The sequence below is a fragment of the Anguilla rostrata genome, chromosome 2 (assembly GCF_018555375.3).
Source record: "Anguilla rostrata isolate EN2019 chromosome 2, ASM1855537v3, whole genome shotgun sequence".
NCBI classification, from domain to species: Eukaryota; Metazoa; Chordata; class Actinopteri; order Anguilliformes; family Anguillidae; genus Anguilla; species Anguilla rostrata.
In genome coordinates this window covers 40,464,247-40,486,423 of record NC_057934.1, presented here as the reverse complement: position 1 = coordinate 40,486,423, position 22,177 = coordinate 40,464,247, and the positions used below count along the sequence as shown (strand labels likewise).

Sequence of the window (22,177 nt, the reverse complement as noted above, 5' to 3'; positions counted from 1 at the left end):
CTTCTGCATTCCAATTTACCACTACTTTATATCAGGCTGGCCAGGAGAGGGTGGGCTCCCTCTCTTTAGTCGGGTTCCTCTTAAGATTTTGTCCCATCTGGGAGTGTTTTTCTCCCTACTGGAAACTTATTAAAAAAATATTTATTTATTTATTTGTTAAAATCATTTTCAAGAAATTTGGAGAGTCCAGGCCTGGTTTTAGAACTTTTTCTGCCACTTTAAAATGTTTTTGTAAAAAGCACTGTATAAATCAAATTGATTTAATTAATTTATTTCCACATCTATTAAAAAGGTTTTATGTTAGCAAGCTGGGTCTTACAAAAAGAAAACATTTTCAAAATAAAATCATAACGTGAACAAATTAATAAACACTGAACAAATTATCATTGTTTATTGTCCATGCATGTTCCAATACAGCATTTACATGCAAATACAGACATCTTTCAAAACACAGAAAACATTGCTGATACTTTTTTGCACTCCCAGTTACCTACCATACTAAACATACATACAAGTAGACACAGACTGGAGTTAAATTAAGTGTCTTTGTCTTACCGCCAGCCTTGGGTTTTGCTAATGAGAGTGAAAGAAAGCATTTTAAAATTGAGTTGTGGTAGGAAAAATTATATTTTGCATTGCTATCCTGATACATGTTACTGTTGTTATTTGAATGGGTTTAAATAAACTGTGCAAGACAGTGATGAACTTGCAGTGGAAAACATACAGAGTCTTTGCATGGGCTAACTCTGCCATTCTCCAACTCATGCAGTGATGTCACTGTTACTACACCAATTGAAGCCCTGTGGTTAAAATGTCCATCCAACATGCATGCTCTGAAACAGTGCAAAATAATTCCAAGACAAGCTTTACTGGAAAAAAGCCAGGGCCCTTCAAATAGAGCTTGCTATTGGATCTTTACTCTCATTTTGAAAGAAGAGGGCAAACTGGATCTAGCCAGGACAGAAAGAGAAGAGGCCCAGATGCACGACTGCACAAGTGAACAAGTATATCAGAGTCTTTAGTTCTAAGAATAGGCACCTCACAATTCCTCAGCTGCCAGCTTCATTGAACTGTACCTGCCATACCTCAGTTTCATCTGCAGCAATGAAGAGACAACTTCAGGATGCTGGCCTTATAGGCAAAGTTTCAAAGAAAAACCACTTCTGAAATTGGCAAACAATAAAAGGTTAAAATGAGCAAAAGATCAGGAATATTGGACAATAGATGATTGGAAAATAGTATTATGGATGGCATCCCAAAGTTGTCTGTTCACTGTTGCAGATGAAACTGGTGTTTGATGAGTACTTTTCAATGAAGTTGACAGCTGAGGACCTGTGAGGTGTCTGGTTCTCAAAATATAGACTCTGACGTACTTGACCTCTTGAGCAGTAGTGCATCTGGGCCTTCCACTTCTCTTTCTGTCCTGGTTAGATTCAGTTTGCTCTTCTTTCAAGACAGTAGTGCACACCTTTGCTAGAAGTCTTACAATTCTTGGAAATCTCACAATTGCCTGACAAGTTTCTAGAGAAAGATATTTCTTTTTGGTCATTTTTTAAACCAACACTGAACTCTAGAACACTAGAAAGTGTACTAGATTCTGAAACAACCGAAAGAAAGATATTTTATAGCTAAATTAAACAGCACAATTGTTTTTGGCTGCGCTTAATATAATGGAAGTGCTTTGACTAGTACCAAATTAGCACATTAGCATGAATACCTAAGGATGAGGTAACTGTCAGCACACTGGAAAAATTGCAGCTGGAAATGGGGCTTTACAATCATAAGTAAAGACCATTATCAATGTCTTGGATGTATTTTTTGGTCAATTTAATGTACCTTGGTGAATAAGAGTATCAATTTCTTTCAAAACGATTCCAACCTTTTGAATGGTAATGTACCCTGCTCAACCCAGTTTATTTGCTGTGTTTGCTCCCTTTTTCATTTCTGCTACATTTCATTCTACCACTGCTTTACATCAGGCTGGCCAGGAGAGGATGATCTCCCTCTCTCTAGCTGGGTTCCTCTCGAGATTTCTTCCAATCGGAGAGTGTTTTCACCACCATTGAGGGTTTTTCTCCCCACTGGAGAGTTTTTATCACATCATGCCCTTGCAATTTTGGGGTTCAGGCCTGGTTTTAGCAGTTTTTCTGCTACCTTGTAAAGTGTTTTTTGTATTTAAAAAAAAAAAAAAAAACGCTATACAAATGCAATAGATTTAATTTGATGTATTTTCACATCTATTAAAAAGATTTTATGTTAGCCAGCTGGGTCTTACATAAAGAAAATGTTTTCAAAATAAAATCATAACGTGAACAAATTAATAAACACTGAACAAAGTGTCATTGTGTATTTTCAATGCATGTTCCAAAATAGCATTTACATGCAAATATAACCATCTTTCAAAAACACACAAAATGATGCTGATACTTTTTTGCACTCCCAGTTACCTACTATACTATGCATACATACAAACACACACAGACTGGAGTTAATTTAATTCTGTATTTGTCTTACCGCCAGCCTTGGGTTTTGCTAATGAGAGTGAAAGAAAACATTTTGAAACTCAGTTGTGGCCGTAAATATAATAGTTTCAACTGCTAACCTGACACATGTTACTGTTGTTATTTGAATGGGCTTAAACAACTCTTTACGACAGTGATGGACAGTGATGAACTTACAGTGGAAAATTTTTTAAACCAAAATTGAACTTTCAAACTTGAACTCTAGAACACTAGAAAGTGTACTAGATACTGTAGCAACTGAAAGAAAGATATTTTATATCTTAATTAAGCAGCACAATTGTTTTTAGCTGCACTTAATATAATAGAAGTCCGTCACGAGTACCAAATTAGCACATTAGTGTGAATACCTAAGGATGAGGAAAGAGTGTACTGTCAGTACACTGGAGAAATTGCTGCTGAAAATGGGGATTTGCTTTCATCAGCAAAGACTGAATTAAAAAAAAAGTTATTTCAAACAGTAATAGTAATTTGTAACGTTATCAATGTCCTGGTTGTATTTTTTGATAAATTTAACGCTACCTTAGTGAATAAAAGTATCAATTTCATTCAAACCGATTCCAAAGATTTGAACGGTAGTGTACGTCCCTTCATTTGGACTTTTACTATTACAGCTAGTGTATTACAGAACCTCAACTGTATCCTGCTCAACCCAGTTAATTAGCTCTGATAGATCCCTTATTGCATTTCTTCTGCCTTCCATTCTACCTCTGCTTTACATCAGGCCGGCCAGGGGAGGATTTTCCATCTGATAGTTTTTTCTCGCCATCGTTTGAGGGTTTTCCTCCCCACTGGAGAGTTTTTTTTGTACATCATGCGCTTGCAATTTGTGGGTTAAGCCTGGTTTTCGCACTTTTTCTGCTACTCTGTAGTGTTTTTTGTAAAAAGCGCTAATCAAATAAAACAGATTTATTTAGATTTAGATCCACATCTTTTAAAATGGTTTATGTTAGGAAGCTGGGTTTTACAAAAATAAAGTTTTCAAAATAAAATCATAACGTGAACAAATTAATAAACACTGAACAAATTATCATAGTGTATTGTCCATGTATGTTCTAATACAGCATTTACATGCAAATACAAACATCTTTCAAAACACACAAAATGTTGCTGATACTTTTTTCCACTCCCAGCTACCTACTTATACTATACATACATACAAGCACACACAGACTGGAATTAAATTAATTCTGTATTTGTCTTACCGGCAGCCTTGGGTTTTGCTAATGAGAGTGAAAGAAAGCATTTTAAAACTGAGTTGTGGTAGTAAATATAATAGTTTCAACTGCTAACCTGGCACAAGTTACTGTTATTTGAATGGGTTTAAACTAACTCTTTGCCACTGTGCAGGACAGTGATGAACTTTTAGTGGAAAATATACAGGGTCTTACTCTGCTATTGTCCAACCCATGCAGTGTTGTCAGTGTTACTACACCAATTGAAGCCCTGTGGTTAAAATGCCCATCCAACATGCATGCTCTGAAACAGTGCAAAACAATTCAAACACAAGGTTTCTTAGCCAAGGCCCTTCGAATAGACCTTGCTATTGGATCTTTCTTCTTGGGTTTGCTTTCATCATCAATAGCATTTTCTTTGCAATACAAAGAAAGTCTTCATAACCAAATGCATTCACCTATATAAATAACTCACAGGTGCATGTGTTACTTTATTTCAGGAGACCTGCAGAAATCTTTTAGAAGAGAAGCTATGCCAATATACTGTACCATAAATGGTCCAATCACTTCTTAACAATATAATTGTAGCACATGTGAAGCATTTTATTGTTAATTTTTAAATGATATGAATTGTGATTTTACCATTTTATGGATGTCAAGTTTTTGTTATTTAGAAATTTTTTATTTGCTAGCATTTTCAAAATACCCCTATGAATTGTACACTGAGTAAACGGAATATGGAAACCAAGATTCTTTGCACATCCCTAGCATGCAAGTACAAATATAATTATGGATATAGGATCTGATATGTTCACATGTAAAAAATCAATCATAAACATGGCAATAAACATTCATTAAAAGATGCAGAAATTATTAATAATAAAATAACAGGCATATATGTATGCATACGGACATGTGCAATATATGCTCACACTGACACTCACACAACCAGAATGTCTTTATCTTACCCGCATCAGCTGGTGCTGCTTCTGCCACTGCTTTGATGAAAACAAAGAATTTTAAAACATTGACCAGAGAAGATTATACTGTCATTGTGGCATGTAACCAGTGAGCTTTATAAAGGAAGAAGAAACCAATTGCTTTCCTGTACTAGGCACAACTCCTGCTAAAAAACATTATTATCTCACAGCACAGTTGACACCTGGCTAACTAGTCAAGCTCTCCACTCCAGGGAGCTTTGTCATCATGCATGACCATCTTGCTTATTTTGCCACACAGTTCACACAGAGTCATGGCACCAGTGTGCCTGGATGTGAACTGAGCATCAGGCCTGTCAACATAAGCATCACAACCAAAGACAACATACCAACCGTACATAACACACATCACAATCACTGTGGCTTGCAGGTGTGCCACAAATAGAATCTCACTCACACATTCGCCAGAGTACAGAATCTCACTCACATGAATGCCATACTGTATCACTGCACAAGACACCAGTTTTTTTTCAAGAGAAATGCAGTAATCACATCTCATCTTGAGTTCTGGGATTATGCTACTATCCATAGGAGACTCATGTCTGCATTCTGATCTCTGAATATTTGGCAATGTACACACACACACACACACACACACACACACACATAAACTACACAGTCAACTACCAAAAAGATATAACAAATAGCAAATTAATAATAATCACTGAAGTGATAAAGATGCGCACATACTACTGTATATTTACAAACATTCGGAAAGTGAAGCACACCTGTTAAACAGACAAGTTTGTGATCTCACATGTATGTCCCTATACACACAAACACATTATATACACAGATGTCTCTGTGTAGATACTATTTCAACATGCTGGCGTATGCACTTCATCATAAATCATTCATATTTGCACACAAACTAAGAAAAAAGGCAGCAAATAAGCTACACGCAGCAAACATTTATCATCCGTAACCTTTACAGAAGCCACAATTAGAGAACTAATTTTGAGAACTTATTTCTGATAGGCCTTATACTATACATAAACTTAAAAAAAAGAAAAATCCTGAAAATACACAGAGATACACTGTGAGCATACATTTAGACAGAAAGACAAACCCATTTGTATATTCTCACAGACCCCTTTGCACCACCACACTACCACCGCAAATTTGTAGATTCAGGTGTGTCAAATTAGGATTGAAATGAAAACCTAAAGAATCTAGATCTCCATGAACTGGGTTGGGAAGTCCTGAGACTTTTTTATTTAGAGAATTTCGTCTATTGGGCTTTTAGGCAGACAGGCCGAGAACTGGAACATAAAAGAGTGGATCCCCCTTTTCTTTTAGGAATTAAAGATTTCATCTGTCAGCATGTTCAGAAATAATTGGCTCCTATTGCCAATTATAAGAACATAAGAAAAAGCCATGACAAAAATAGGCCGTTCAGCACAACTTGGCTCCTCATTTATTGTTTTAAATAAATGTTCAGAGAAACCAGCAATATAAAAAACCAACAAATAATAAAAAAGCAAACTATAAATAAACAAACAAATAAAAAGCCAAGTAAAAGACATAACTATGGCATATCCAGTACTGTGTCACGCCTGGCCTTAAATACCATCAGAGACTCATTGCTTCAACCGCATGTCCGGGCAAACTGTTCCAAGCATTAATAACTGTCTGAGTAAAGAACAATTTCCTAGTATTTGTTTAGATTTTTTATCTTGATTAATTTCAGCATGTGGCCTGTTCTAGCAAAAGAATTCAGCCTAAAAATGTTTTATTACTAATTTTACTGATACAAGTAAGTATTTTAAAAACCTCTATTAAATCCCCCCTAAGTTTCCTCCTTTCCTTAGGCAGAATTCCCTAAGCCACATAACTCTTGAATTTCATGCTGGTAGTCAGTTTTGTTACCCTTCTTTGTACTTTCTCCAGAGCTTCTATATTTTAATGTGGTGCCCCAGACTGCACACAGTACTCCAAGTGAGGTCTGACCAGTGCATTATGTAATGCTAACATTACTTCCTTTGATTGATAATCTATACTTCTTGCAATATATCCCAGCATCCCGTTGGCCTTCTTTATAGCTATCTAAAAATGCTTAGACCCTGATACACTTTGGTCTACTATTACTCCTACAACTACTACTAGTAGTCTTTCTCACATTGAGCACTACCTATTTTCACTCCTCCCATCAAATATTCTTGTCTGAAATTATCCCCCCACCCCCCAACACATGCAGTACTTCGGCATGTTTCAACCCACTTCTAGATTCTGTTCAGATGTTCATGAATTATCCTAGTAGAATTCAAAGTAGTTGCCAGATTTCCAAATACTGTATCATGGGCAAATTAAACTACATTACTACTGATCACCGTAGCAAGGTCATTTTCATAAATGCGGAAGAGTAGAGGCCCCAGTACTGATCCCTGTGGTACTCCACTTTGTACAGGGCCATGCTCAGATGCAATTTCTCCTACCATAACACTTTGTGTTCAATAATATTAGTAGTAATTGAAATTTAACTTTAGGAATGAGGAACAGAGAAAAGCTGCTCTGTCGAATGTCTGTCGAAGGTTAGCTACCAGAAAGACTGAGTCATATTCATTTTTTTATATGACACCTTTTTATGATATACCACTTCATACACAGCTACATTAGTTAATGCATCAATAAATAGTGACTATTAAACCCATAGCAAACCAACAACCAGCTAGCATCCCGATATCATCCAACTAAGCTAAAAAATAATGATTCTGGGTTAAATATAAGGTGGCATGGAGCTCTTCCAGGCATTGCAGCATTGTATGTTTACTAAAAGCTGCACTCCTCTTAGTATGAGCAGCAGAGAAGTCGGGGGAGAGGAATATCTTCTGGCCATTCTAGTTTTATTGACCAGAGTGTCTAGATTGATACATACTATCTTCATGAATGTGAAGACAATACACACTGACAATAATGTGAGGATTCCCAACTGGTTTTGGTTTAGAGAACAGTGATCTATGTGCTCAATCTAAACTGTGTTTTCAGTTTAAGCTGATCCTTCTGCATGGTGGCTATGACCTCCCTAGACTATAGCCCTTCCATTGTATGATGTAACACAGAGAAAGATATGGACACTGATACATGTGAAGATGTACAATCTCACAGACAATAAAGGATGTGGGGGGCCTGCACTGAAAAAAAAAATGACAGAAGAAACTATGAAATGCAAATTTTACCACCAAAAACACTGTAATTGTTTTGTTCTAAACTTGCTGTTGTTCTCAAAAATGCACTGCTGAGTATTTAGCAAGTGGATTATAATTTATTAATTCAAAGGTCAGTTGTAGGTACAGTGCCTCCAATACGTTACTCAAACTCTCTGCAGAATGTGTGACATTGTGTTTATAATTGTGGTAAATACAAATCAGTATTTGTTTAACACTGGGGGCAAGGCAATATAGTCACTGTGTAATCTCTTGTGTAAAATGTGTCCATCCTTCCTTCATTAATTCCTGGCTGTGAGCAGCAGAGGGAGACAGGCTTCTCACAGTGATTTGATTATTCATTTAATATGAATATAATAATAAGTATCTTTCTGTTAAATGTTTTCCATGAATGCATAAAATTACTGCAGCCATTCATAGGTCACGAGCCTACATACTTGCTATATTATGCTTGAAATATGCTTGATATATTGATGTCAAGCAGACCCCTTCTAAAATACATATACAGTACATGTAAACATTATAATTACACCACACCTGCAAATATGTACCAGTATAATTAATTTCAACTTTGGACCACAAGTCATGGAGGCATAGCTGGAATGTATCAATATTTTTCCAAGTGAGCATGAAATAAATAATCTTTCCTGATTAAAGTTCCTAAAATAAACAACATGATAAAATGCAATTCTATTAATGTAATATTTTAACCATTTTAATTGAATAAGGGAAATTGGTATTTTTAAGTAATGCTGTTTATTATGTGTTTATTAATCAGGCACATAAAAAGTAAATACAGTATAAGACTGAAAGGAATGACATAATCTGCATTGGCTGCATAGCTGAGGAAATGGTCTGGCCTCAGGTCACTGCTGACTCCAGTGGGACTGTGGTGGGCTGGCATCTTGCATGTGGGGTAATACGACACCCCTCCTGGCCTTTGCCACCCACTTGTGTCATGTAGACAGATCTGCCCTAGTTAAAGAAAGTGCAGGGTGCTTGATTTATCTGTCTTTAACAAGTTGCATTCGCACATACATTTTACTTTCCTTAAGCCACTGCAATGTTAATAATGACCATTTACCAGCAGTATGTTTGTACAGTGGATCACTCTGCTTCCTTCATGCTACAATGTTTAATCATTGACTTTGGAAACGTTATGCCACTTGTGTTTTAGAAACTTTACACATAATGTGTTCTGGTCTACCTCTATGCCAGACAGGTACTGAGGGAAATGTCCAAAAATAGAAAAAAAAGCCATGTATGTCATTTAATGACTAGGGTGGCATTGAAAAAGTTGAATATTGTTGCAAAGTTCAGAAACGTATCCAATTTCATTAAAATGAAAATTGAGAGAAGTGACTCCTCAGAACAGGGACAGCTGCTCTGAGTGGATAACCAAAGTAAATGATTGTTTATAACCTAATGATACAATGGTGGGAGGTGAGCTGTCACACCTTCAGACTATGCAAAATCACTCCCTCAGAACATTAGCTCAGGCTGTAGAGCTTGTCAAAACATACCTTTATTGCACATTTAAAATTGTGTGAATTTGACATTTAACTTTGGCATTTAACTTCACCCCTCATATTTCCCCAAGCCCTGGGGGAACCACAGCTGTACATAGAATACAGCAAACTGTGAACAGCGACTACACCATTACGTAAATCCAAAATGCAAGTGGAGGCAAGTTGATGTAAAGAAGACAATTACAAGCACATTTAGCATATTTCATAAGACTCAAAATACACTCAGTGCAGACAATTCAGACAGACTGACTGTGTCCAATGGAAGATGTTAAAAATTAGCTCTAGAGCATTGTAACTGAGAGTGATGACAGTTACTTGCTCTTTTTAACCGAAGTAGATCCCTGCCTGAACTAATATTAGCTTTTATCCATCAGCAAAGACCCCAGCTGAGGCAGGTGACAGTTATATATGCTATCGCCTTGCATGCTAGCAAATTACACAGATTATTGTTCATAGTGATGGGGTAGATGTCCATTTTTGGATATTCTGTATTCTGTAGTAAAAGTAGCATAAACATAAATAAAGCAAAAACAATTATAATAATTTGCTGTTCACAATCCTGTGACAAATATGTTGAAAGTTAGGTTATTGTAAGACAGAAAGCACACCATCTGATTGAGTATGTCCTTGGTATTGTCAAAATTGCCATGATAATTGGTAAGTAAAATTGCCATCTTCTACCTTAGCAATCAAAAGCTTTAAAATGCGACTGGGTGGCTTATGGTACTGTTCTAGTGTGTGGATGGGCCTCATGGTTTGGTATCTAATCCAGAGCGTGCTGTTTACCCTTCCAGGGAAGGGAGGCATTTAGTTGGCCAGGGTTACAGCATCCCATTGGGCACCAGGGATACAGTCAACCTGTTGAACTGCACCTGAAGAGTATATAAGTGGCACCTGACATCCCATGCTTGTCTGAGCTCTCCTGAATTGATAGCAATGGCTGCAGCAGTGAATGCCAATGACTACAATTCAGAAAACTGGAAGAAAAGCAAAAACGTTTTTTTAAAAGCAAATGCATCTTAATGCCACTTAAAACAACATCAGTTTACCATTAGCAACGGTTAAAAACATTCATAAGCTGAGCTGCACAGCGAAATCTATTCCTCATTTTATGACGTGATCCTCCCTGAATTTTCCAACGCTTGTTACCTGGCAACATGTTCTGTCTGTTTGTTACTGTGAGATGGATGCAGTCAACCAGGTTGCACTATTACCAGCCAACACATCAGGCCTGAACATGTAATACATGGAGCCAGGCATGCTTGGCCACTATCCTTAATCCAACATCCTCTCAAGCATCTGCATCCCTAGATGAAATCGGGGCACAGTTTTAGATTGCCCAGAAAAGTCAAATGACAGATCGTCACAAATTCTCCCTTCACTGTTTCTAATCAATCATGTTAAGGTGAATTCTGAAAATACATCACCCAGCCTGCAAAGGCTGATGTATTTATGATCAAAAGCTAGAAAGTGCGATTTTGTGGCTCAGGGAGAATTATTTGTCACAGGGTTATTGTATCCATCATCTTCAGTATAACCTGTCCGGTTCCAAAATTATTGCATGATGCTAACTTAAATCAAAAACACATATAATGGTATGACTCTTCTATGACTCATGTTATAACCATCACAGTTCTCCATGATGGATAGATACATGGAGTTATCGTATTCATCACTGAATGACAATGAATATCAGATACCTAGCCGCCTTTCAATGATGGTTTGAAAGATCAATCTCTGGCATCAAGGAAGTTTATTATTAATGATTTAGAATGAAAATACAAAATATCTCTTTTTAATTTCTGTATTGGAACTGATATATAGTGCCCGTTTCATCCAACAGCACTCCACTGATCAATGACTCCACTTCTCACACATTACATGACTCAGCATTTAAAATGAGAGCTTTTAAATGCTGACTGATACGATGTTTAGTATGGTTTAACTATGTGTACCTTACACATTACAGGCATTTAGCAGACGCGCTTATCCAGAGCGACTTACACAACTTTTATATAGCATTTACATGGGTATATACTCAAGCAAGGCAGGTTAAGTACCTTGCTCAAGGGTACAATGGCAGTGTCCTTGAACCTGTGACCTTTAGTTTACAGGACCATTTCCTTACCCATTATACTACATTGCCGCCCTACACCCATCACACCCAACACAAGAGAAGTGGCAGGAATTAATCAATATTGTGAAGTGGCTGAATTTTAAGATAACTGATACCAAAGTATTTTTAATAATATGAAGAATTCCTTGCACTCTCCTCATTTTCGTTTTAGCTTGTCAACACAGCCCTTTTCTCTTTTTTTCAGAGCGTTAACGAGTGAAATTAATCCTCAACCAGGAAGCTGCTGAAAACATTAAAGTTATTATGTTAATGTCCTTAAATTACAGAGACCCATTAAACACAGTGTCAATTTCAATTTATGTTAACTACTCTCTCTCTGAGTTATGCAAACATCCTCTACGGCCAACAAACACAAGTGTATGGTTGCACGAATGTGCATACACAAGCACCATGTGTTTAATTAAAGTACTATCCAGGCTGTGTACACCAACAAGCACACAACAAACTTACTGTCCAGGAACAGCCACAGACAGGTTCATTGCACAAACAGTAGCTATATACATACTTAAGCGAAAATACACACATGACTTGTTTAAATATGAAGGACAGACAGATTGAAAGTACTAAGAAAGTACTAAGTTTCTATCAAAGAGAGACTTAAAGTGGCAATCTGTTATTTTTCAGTTTTGATAGATCTGTGGTGACTGGCAGTCACAAAAGTTAGTTTTCACACTCCAAATACCAAATTTTGAGTTCCATTTGATATTAAGTGATTGAGAGCTGGTCTTTCTTAAAAGATAATCCAAATTCCTGTGCGTGTGTCATCACATTTAAATACTTGACAAGACTGTTGCACCAAACACCACCAGTGGAAAATAGCATGTAGAGGAGCAATTACAGAATGCAAACATGACATTGCTACAAAAATACCACTGAACAGGTATAAAACATGGCATTTTTTATATAAAAATATTACACTTTATAGATAGTTATAGAGGCAAACACAGATCAATTATTTAAATGTGCAAATATAAATATGCCGAGAGATTTACATGCAAGGCTACTATTTTTAACACAGTACATGTGCTTTAGTATTGATGGCAGGTGTCCAATACAGGAATAGGGTCAAGACAGCTTGGAGATTGGTGTACATTGGCAGTATTAAGTGAACCACTTAATGTTATAACAACTATCTGTTTATTTCATAGTGGTGCTGAATGACAGATTAATTTTAATTTCAAGAAGGGTTAATAGTGAGGGGTTTAACATATGGGCGGGGGTGATTATAGCTTAGAAGTGATGAAAGGAAAGGTAGAGACTGGGAATAGAAATAATGTGTGCAGGAATCAGTGACAGGAATAAAACCAACCAGAAGGGAAAGGAAAAGTCTCGGGTGGAGAAGTAACACTATAAACAAAGGGGCAGAAGAAAGTTATAATGTCACCCCGCTGTTTTGTTACACCATAGAGATGATGCGAATTATTGCAGGCGTACGGGATCACTCTCACCTAATAGGCTGAACATAGGATAAATGTGAGGCTGACTTCTCTTTTAGTCTAGGTGGTGATGTCCCACTTAGCTGGTGTTAACTCTTTAAATATACGTGTTGTTTATTTTTTTATCAGCACAGAAAAAAAACATGTTTACAGTTTTTTCATAGTAGTTAATCATAGTAGTTAATTTCAACCTTAGCACATTAAATTAATCTGACATGCATTTGTTGAGATATTTTTACAGCACTAATTATTATTATTATTATTATTATTATTATTATTATTATTATTACTACTACTACTACTTCAATTGCAGTGTTCTCCTCAAACAAAATCATTAGTTTTTATTAGATGTACTAATACCTTGATTTTCTTCTGATTCTGATTGTGAGTAGGCCTACTGTCTAAAAGCAATTTCTCATGTACAGACATCCTGCCATAGGATTTCTATATTTAAAGCCTTGATTATGCAATGTGTTTGCTATAATAGACTGTCAATCTATTGATAAAGCCACACAGGTGCATCTTTTGGCAAAAAAACAAAAAACAAAAAACAAAACAAAACAAAAAAAAACAATAAAAATAAATTATACAATGGATAGTTCTTGTCCTTGATGCTGATTGGTCAATACTGCATTCCAGCCATGCTAAAATACACAATAAAGTTACAGCTATGATGTGACACACGTGTTCACTTTACTGTGTATAATATCACTGCAACCTTTGACAAGAGATTGGACCATTGACGGTAAGTAACACTATTAGCCCAACAACTTTTAACATTAAATAAGGTACTTCTGAGAAACCCTCAATAAGAATACAGTGCAACAAACCTGGACAATAATATGAACAGTTTTAACATCGCATTTAACAACAAAACAGTTAATGCAGCTGTCTGTGGATGATATCAAAATGTACTTCTGAAAATGATGTTGTACCAAAAAAGTCCACTGCTTTGCACATATACCACTTGTTATTTAAATTATATACACAAACATTCAGATTAATATACCCTATAAGAAAGAGAAGTTAGCTAGTTAGACATTCAAGTTTTTTGTAATTAAGTAGCAGTAGAGTGATTGACAATGTCTTTAGCCAAAATGTTAGCATAGAATAGAATATCCTTACATTTATATAGCACTTTTCCAAATGCTCAAAGCGCTTTACGGTGAAGGGGAACTCACCTCACCCACCACCAATGTGTAGCACCCACCTGATGCACAGCAGCCATTTTGCACCAGAAAGCTCACCACACATTAGCGAAGATGGAGAGGGAGAGAACATTTATTTAGCCAATTAAATCTGGGGATGGTTTTTGGTGGCAAGTTTGCGAGAGCCAGATCTGGGATTTAGCCAGGACACCGGGGAACCCCCAACTCTTAGCGATAAGTGTCATGGAATCTTTAATGACCACAGTGAGTCAGGACCTCGGTTTAATGTCTCATCCAAAAGATAGCATCTCCTAAAGCACAGTGTTCCTGTCACTGCACTGGGGCATTGAGGTTTATTTGACCAGAGGGAAGATTGCCCCCTGCTGGCCCACCAACACCACTTCCAGCAGCAACTCAGTATTCCCTGGTGGTCTTCCATCCAAGTACTAATCAAGCCAACACCTGCTTAGCTTCAGCCATTCAGCAGGAGCAGAGTGCATGGAGGTATGGCTGCTGGCCTAATATAGCACTGCTCCTTGTGCTTTATTGCTTAACACTAGAAAGGTCATGTTTTTTTTTTTCATTTATTTTGTAGTACCACCAGGCCTGACACCCAGGAGATCAGGCTTATCCAGCATTTCAGCATCAATATCTGCATCCACAGTGATATAATTTCACAAATACTATGAAAGCATATGTTCCAAATCTAATTTCTTGGAACAAAGGACACAACTGAATTAATTTAATTTTTTTTTTTAAATACAGTGGGCTTTTTAAATATATGCTAAGGGAAAAAATGTATCCATGAATATTACAGGAACACTGAGAGAATGTGCAAAATATGACAAAACAAATGGGACATGTAGCTAAAGAAACACAAAGTGCAATATTTTGAGTAAAAAGTAATTTCTTCCATCACAACAAATTCTGCCTTCTTTGCTATTGTTATTTGGAGTGTGCTTTTACATGTGCACTGTCTCTCTCCTCTTACTCATCAGATCCACAGAGAAAGCACAGCTTTGGTGGTTTGTATGAGCAGGGACCACACACAAATTAGTTTCAGTTCATGCAGTTGTTTTTAGCCTTATTCTGACTGCATTTGCCAATCTGACACTGCATTTTCAGTGTTTATTCAAAGTCTCAGTTTCTGCAAAAAACTGAACATATGTCTGAGGCGTTACCTTGAAGGTGCTATTAACCTATTCTTTTTATAACTGCATGCTCAAAATGTTTCATTCGCACCCTGAAGTCTTATTCAACTTCATCACTTGATTGCAATGAATATGTTTCGAGTGATTGTATGTACAAAATTAGTTTTGATAGCGCTTGATCAAGCAATTCGTATGAAAGCATCTGCCATTCAGTCAGTTGCTGAATAGCGTGCCAGAGGAGAGAGCGACATATTCACACCTGGTACCAACATCTGCTGCTTATTCTCTGGTTGGGGTTTTTGTAAATAAAATGTCACAAACTTCCGTTACTTCTTTACTGAGTCATTTTTTTTAGAATTTTAAAAGCAGTTATTTTAAGCCAAATATTTAGGAAAAGACATGAAGGAGGAGGGTACTGTATTTAAAGTCTAAACACATGATGGCGTGGCCCGGGGGCATTTCAAGGATTCAAAGAGATCAGGGGCTTAGCCCCAAGGGGAGTTTTAGTTTGGCGCACGCATTGTGCGCGCGCAAAAGTTTTTGGGGCCCATTTATTATATTACACATAAAAACATTAATGGAGATTATAAAAAATATTGTTACAGTGCTATACTAATCTAGTATTGGGATATAATGTTGAATGAATGTAATATGTATGCATGTGGCTATATTGCAAAGCAGAATGAAGACAGCTAGATGTAGTTACATAATTAATGTAACTGGTTATGTTACAGTAGAGAAACAGACTAACAGAGTAAATAGCTACGTGATTCAATATAACTGGCTATACAAACACACTTAGTTACCAGAATATGTATAAGATATACTGTAACTAAATTAATAAACAAAATACTAGCCACAAATAGCAAGCTAACTACCTAGCTGCTTATACTATGCAGCTGTGAGGGATGATATGTAATGGCTTTTTAAATAATCTTTCATACTAGCATGTAAACTGGCAAGGCGCTGGGCAGGCAAACTAAAAAGAATACATAGCTAACAACGTTAGCTGGCTTAGCCAGCCAGTTACGTTAGCTAGCAAGCTAATGTTGTTAGCTAACGTTACTAGCTCGCTAATAGCCTAATTTTAGTTAATAACAATTAGCTGCATGTATAGCCAGTATAATCAACCCTGTGCTGCCCTGCACAAAACTGAAAATAGCTGCTCTGCACTCTCCGAGTGAGCTGCTGACTGGCTCTCAACACCCGCTGTAACGTTAGTTAAGCTACATTGTCAATCTTATCATTATCCTCCTGAATCTCCTCCTCAACAACCTGCCTCAATATTTTCTTTAAAAATCCACGGATATCCATCGTTTCAGACAGTTCACTGACACTAACGTGTTATAACGTTACTGAACAAGAAATATTCAGACTCGTCTACAGAACTCTGTGTAGTGCGTAGTCTGCGTACGTTTGTCAGACAAGAGGAACTGTCACTCTGTCACTCAGAACTCTGTGACTGAACTTTACTGTACAGTGCTAGCCATCGAATCGTCTGATCGCAACCTACTGTGCCTACTAGTCAGTTAGGTTACTTACTGCTCAATTTGAAGGGGATGATTTGTTTACGTTAGGGCTCCATTAAATGGAATGATATCTGGTGCTGTATCTCTTTATTTTGGGTATCAACTTTTAACTTTTTAACATTTTTTTGGTGTCAAAAGGTCCAGGGCTGGACGAAAAACATCAGGGGCTTCAGCCCCGGAAGCCCACCCCTAGCGACACCACTGGCGCGGCCTCAGGCCTTTCTAGTGTTAAACATAAATAATGAAAAGGCTGTTTCAATATATTCATGTATTAGGTTTTACAGTTTTATTTTGATAAGCTGTGCACCACAATTGTTTACGCAAAATGCTTAACATCTACTACCCAGAGTCATTTTTGGCCATCTTCAATATATTCATGGCAAGTAATGTTAACCTATTGATAACAGATAGGTTTCCCATTTTTTGTTGCATAAAACAAAATTTTATTTAATCTAGGCAACGATTTCAATGTGTATATAAATATGCCACAATATATTTATATATATATATATATATATATATATATATATAACTATTTTTTCATAATTTATTTGTATGTGTGTATGTGTGTATGTGTGTATATGTATATATATATATATATATATATATATATATATATATATATATATACACACACAAACAAAATAGAATTGAACATAACCAGAAACAGTGATAGTCTACAGTTGCAATTTCCTAACATCTTGATTACATGAGTTTTATACAGTATTAAATAAAGATATGCTTGCTAGCTAACTGTTAGTGAGCAAAATGTTAGAAGCATTTCTGGTTAGTCACAGTTCAGCCTATTCCTCAATTCATCCATAAGGCTGATGAATCATTCCCTCTGAAAAGATTGCTACATGGTGCAGAAAGGAATTTACTGTATGTTGTAGCAGCCGTGGAAAGAAACCACACTTTGTTGAATCATTTACATGTGTTAACATCAGAACTGTAAAATGACATTCATTTTCTAATCCCTAGTTAAAGTACTTAAGGTGTGTATTAGTCTGATACCAGTGCCAATGGGTAGCATTGGAGCAACACTACTGTTTATGGAAAACATTTTCTAAATAGTGTCTCAAGAAACCAATTTAGTCAGAGGCAGTAAATCACAGAGAACATGAGCTGTCGGGTAAAGGTTAGGTTTGGGCTGGGCGAGGTAAGTGGAGAGAGGAGAAGGGTAATGTTATATATGTGATGTAATGCAACGCCTTTGCATGAGACTGAGGAGTGAGAAGACTTGGGGAGTCAAAGTGACAGTAAATTAGCGAAAAAAGTAAGAACGATAAAATGAAGACAAAAAGATAATGGGCTGTGGGGAAGTGGTTTGTCATTAAGCTGCAGGTTCAACTCAGAACTTGATGTAATTTTGCAGTTGAAACTGCATATGGACAGGGTCTCAATACTACAGAGAAGGATGGGGTTGCTAGAAACCTCCTTACACCTACATAGCCAGCTGGTTATGATACACCAGAATAGAAGGAGAAGAAAGAAAAGTATAAAAAAGGAATTTAGTTCCAGGAGACAGGAAGCTACAAGGTCATGCCCAAGTTGGAATAATCATACATTTCTAGGCCCTTCTCTGCTCCTCACACTCTCCTTCTACCTCTCATTCTGTTTTCTGTCTTTCTCAGATTTCACATGGTGATTTACATCAGGTCACAGCGACTGTTAAATACGATGGGATGACCCACCAGGAGAAGAATCCAGTCATATTTTAAACACACTTACATCTGGGAACTGCATGCCACTAGTTAGTTAATAAATTTAAAAAAAAAAATGATTATAAGGTTAATTAAACATCATTAATTAAACATTGCACCAGTGTCCCCAATGTCCATAACTCATTTATAAAATGTCATTTTGAAAAATTTTCATTTAGCTAAGTAGCATCTCCTAATTAACCATGTATTGTGCACACACAAAAATTGGTGCATGTGTCGTGGGATGCAAGATTTGTTTCATTGTAATAACAATAACAATAGGGGCGACATAGCTTAGGAGGTAAGACCGATTGTCTGGCAGTCGGAGGGTTGCCGGTTCAAACCTGGGCATGTCGAAGTGTCCTTGAGCAAGACACCTAACCCCTAACCCCTGCTCTGGCGAATGAGAGGCATCAATTGTAAAGTGCTTTGGATAAAAGCGCTATATAAATGCAGTCCATTTACCATTAACATGGCCACCAAAAGAAAACAATGCTTCAATGTGTACTGGTCAAAACACTATTACTGTGTACACTATAACTTATGTTATTTTAACATGGCTGCCACATGCAATATGTTTAATTATGGAGAAAATACTGAGAATATCTCATCATCCCATTAACCATTGCAGTTTAGCCGGGGTGTCCAATCTTATGCGAAGGGCCAGATTAGGTTTAGATTAGGTTAGGTGCATGTTTTTGTTTTAGTCCAGCAGTACCAATTGCTTTGTAACCATCTTTATGATAGAATGTACTGCACTTCTGCACTTGGCTGTAAGTCTTCATACATGAAGGTTACTTGAGGTGTTCCTCAAGGATCAGTACTGGATCCACTCCTTTTCACCATTTATATGAACAATATAAACCAAGCAATGCATAAGTTGAGAATTAATGCATTAATTCAGAGGATACTATTATTTTGGTGCTCCCTCACTAGTCCAAGCCTTACAAGAACTGAAATTTGCATCTAAGTCTATTCTAGCTGCTCTTAGAGAGCTGAACCTGGTCCTTAATGCTTAACAAACTAAATGAATATTATTTACTTGGTCCCATGCTCCAATACCAGATGAGATACAAACTGTCACATTCAGTGGTGAATGTACTGAATGAGTGTCGTTCAGTATTTAAGTTTCTGCATTGATGAAACACTTAATTTTGACTAAGAAACTGAAAGTAAATCTGTACTTGGGAAATAACTTCAGAAATAAACCTTGTTTTTCTTTTGATGCCAAAAGAAAGTTTGATTTACCTACAGTACATCTGTTGATTATGGCGACACACAGTACATGCGTGGTACTTTCACTTCATTACAGACATTGGGCCGGAGTGTATCACTGCAATGCAAATCAGTGACCCACCACTGTCCTCTCTATGAAAGGATTAGTTTTAATAGGCCCATTCACTTGTGTCTCCTCATTTATAAAGCCATCACAGGAAAAATCCTTCTTAATTGAGCTTTCTAATAAACTGGAATACAAGTAGTTATCTGCTGCCTTCATGCAATTTGTTCAGGCTTTTTAAAAATTGCACAGACTTTGGGGAATCATTTTATTTACAACGCACACAAAAGCTTGAATAACCTTCCAAAACAACTTCACCTGGCCATTTTAATGCTGTTAATGCTCTGATTTAAAATGTTTCATTCTTAAGTTCTTTGTAATCAAAATAGGGCCATGGCTCACCAGATGATATAACCATATATCTGTTATATACTTATTTTTTGGCCCAAAAATCTTTTAATGGGCTACACAGTATGGCAAAACAGCTGAAACCCTCCTGCTCTGGACAATGCAATGGCACAGCTATGGCTATTAAACGTGGACTTTTGAGACTTCCAGCCAAAGTCCACGTTTAATAGCCATAGCTGTGCCATTGCATTGTCCAGAGCAGGAGGGTTTCAGCTGTTTTGCCGATTACCTCAGCATCTCCACACAGCAACTCACCTGCACCATCAGTGTAAATTGCACAGTCCTTCAAATTATTAAAGGGCAGTAAGCCTGCCACTTTGTATTCTACAGATTAATGGCATAATCTGTGGAGGGCTTACATCAGGGGGATAGGCCTACATCACTATGTTGTTGGACATTTTTCACCTTACAACTCAGTAAAAAGAGCCATTTAACAGCTTTCAGAATTTAAGAATAGCAGCGTCAATGATCTGAACAGAGTATCATCTGGCAACAAAAAAAATCTGTGTCCATGCTCATCATCCATGTCCCAGACCTTTATCGTTTCGACACGCAGCTGTCATTTCCACCTGTTCCCCTTTCCATCTTCTTCCACTGACACATCTCTATTTTTCCCCTGGTCTCTCCTTCTTTCCAAATCATAAACAACAAATATATATTTTGCCTTGAATTAACTGAAGTTCACTGACAGCATTCTTTGAGCTACTTAATTTCAGAGTATTTTCAGAACGTATTGCATTTGCGATGTATACTTAATTAAATTAAAACTGTAAATGCTGCTTATACATTTTTTTCTACATTTGCATAAAACATTTAAGTAATTTTGTTTATGGCTCCTGTTGCTCATCATTGCTGGTTCTAAAACATAATAGCCGTTCATTTTTACAGTAACTGGAATATGGTTACATTTGAATGTGCCTCACAACTGTATATTGATAAGCACTTCATTGAACAATTTTATCTCCTTGGTATGCTCTAGTAAATAAATCAGAGAATCTGTCTGTACCATAGTATTTAAATGTTCTTTTTCAGGGCACTTTTCAATGCATGATTTTCACAAACAAACTTTTCACAGGTATCATGGTATAATCCTTTTATAGTCTTGAAAACCACACTGACTGACTTTGAGTCCAAGCTATACTGTATATCCACAAGACGGCATGTACTGGTAAGCTCACTCAAATTTGCATAACAGATATGTACCTTGATGGATATTTAACATGGAATATGCATATTTACAAGTAATTTACAATAAATTCAGTAACTACCCATGAGATCCAATTTTACTGCAGTACAGTAAAACATTTTAAATGCATTCCTGACTTGTAAAAATGCAACATTAAACATGAATTATTCATTACATTCTCACTGTAATCATACAATGTCCATGCATTCTTTGGCCTCATGGATTTATCAAAATGTTGTAATATTTTGACAAACTGTACTGTATATCACATCAGTGGTGCATTTAAATGTTTTTATTTTATTTTAAAAAAAGCAGAGTCTGCAGCATTCTTCAACAAGCCTCCCACTTTTGATTCATTCATGGGCCTTACCTGGCTCCTTAGCTTCAGGCATGGTTACTTCGTGTGTATGTCTCTAACCTCTTACTGCCTCTCGCCCTGTCTGCGAGTACTGCAGGTTTTTGTTCAGGTTATCTTTTTTAAATGCTCTCTCTCTCACTTTCTCTCTCAGAGACAGAGAAAGGGAGGGAGGGGGATGGAAGGGGAGGGGGAGACGCAAGACATTTGAAACCAATGGGGAATGTAAATTCCATAAGGAAGCATTATGGCTGATAAGATGAGCAGAGGGAGGGAGTGGTGAGAGGAATCAGCTGTGGTAATGTAGGTGGGTGGCAGACTAGTAAGACCATATGAATAGGGAAAAGTGGGAGGGTGCAGTGAAAGGGATTCATAGTCATAATGTGGGGAGGCTGACAGACTAAAAACTTGTTGAATAGTGAAAGTCATTCATGTTGAGCCAAGACCACTGATGCAATGT

The 22,177-nt window shown here is 36.9% G+C and overlaps 1 protein-coding gene across 50 annotated transcripts in view; it reads right to left on the bottom strand.

Annotated features, from left to right (window-relative positions):
• The window catches only part of mybpc2b (myosin binding protein Cb), a 61,777-nt gene extending 39,939 nt beyond the window's left edge, over positions 1-21,838 (bottom strand). For 46 of the 50 annotated variants that reach the window (XM_064322149.1, XM_064322182.1, XM_064322185.1 and 43 more), the window contains exons 1-5: positions 21,733-21,838; positions 4,663-4,692; positions 3,725-3,742; positions 2,515-2,532; positions 556-573 (exon numbers count right to left, since the gene is read on the bottom strand). In XM_064322149.1, the coding sequence (XP_064178219.1) occupies positions 556-573; positions 2,515-2,532; positions 3,725-3,742; positions 4,663-4,692; positions 21,733-21,754 (106 nt within the window). In that variant the 5' untranslated portion in view covers positions 21,755-21,838. The remainder of the gene's footprint in view (positions 1-555; positions 574-2,514; positions 2,533-3,724; positions 3,743-4,662; positions 4,693-21,732) is intronic. The other 4 variants (XM_064322156.1, XM_064322164.1, XM_064322151.1 and 1 more) reach the window with 3 other exon arrangements.
• Between the last annotated feature and the right edge of the window lie 339 nt (positions 21,839-22,177).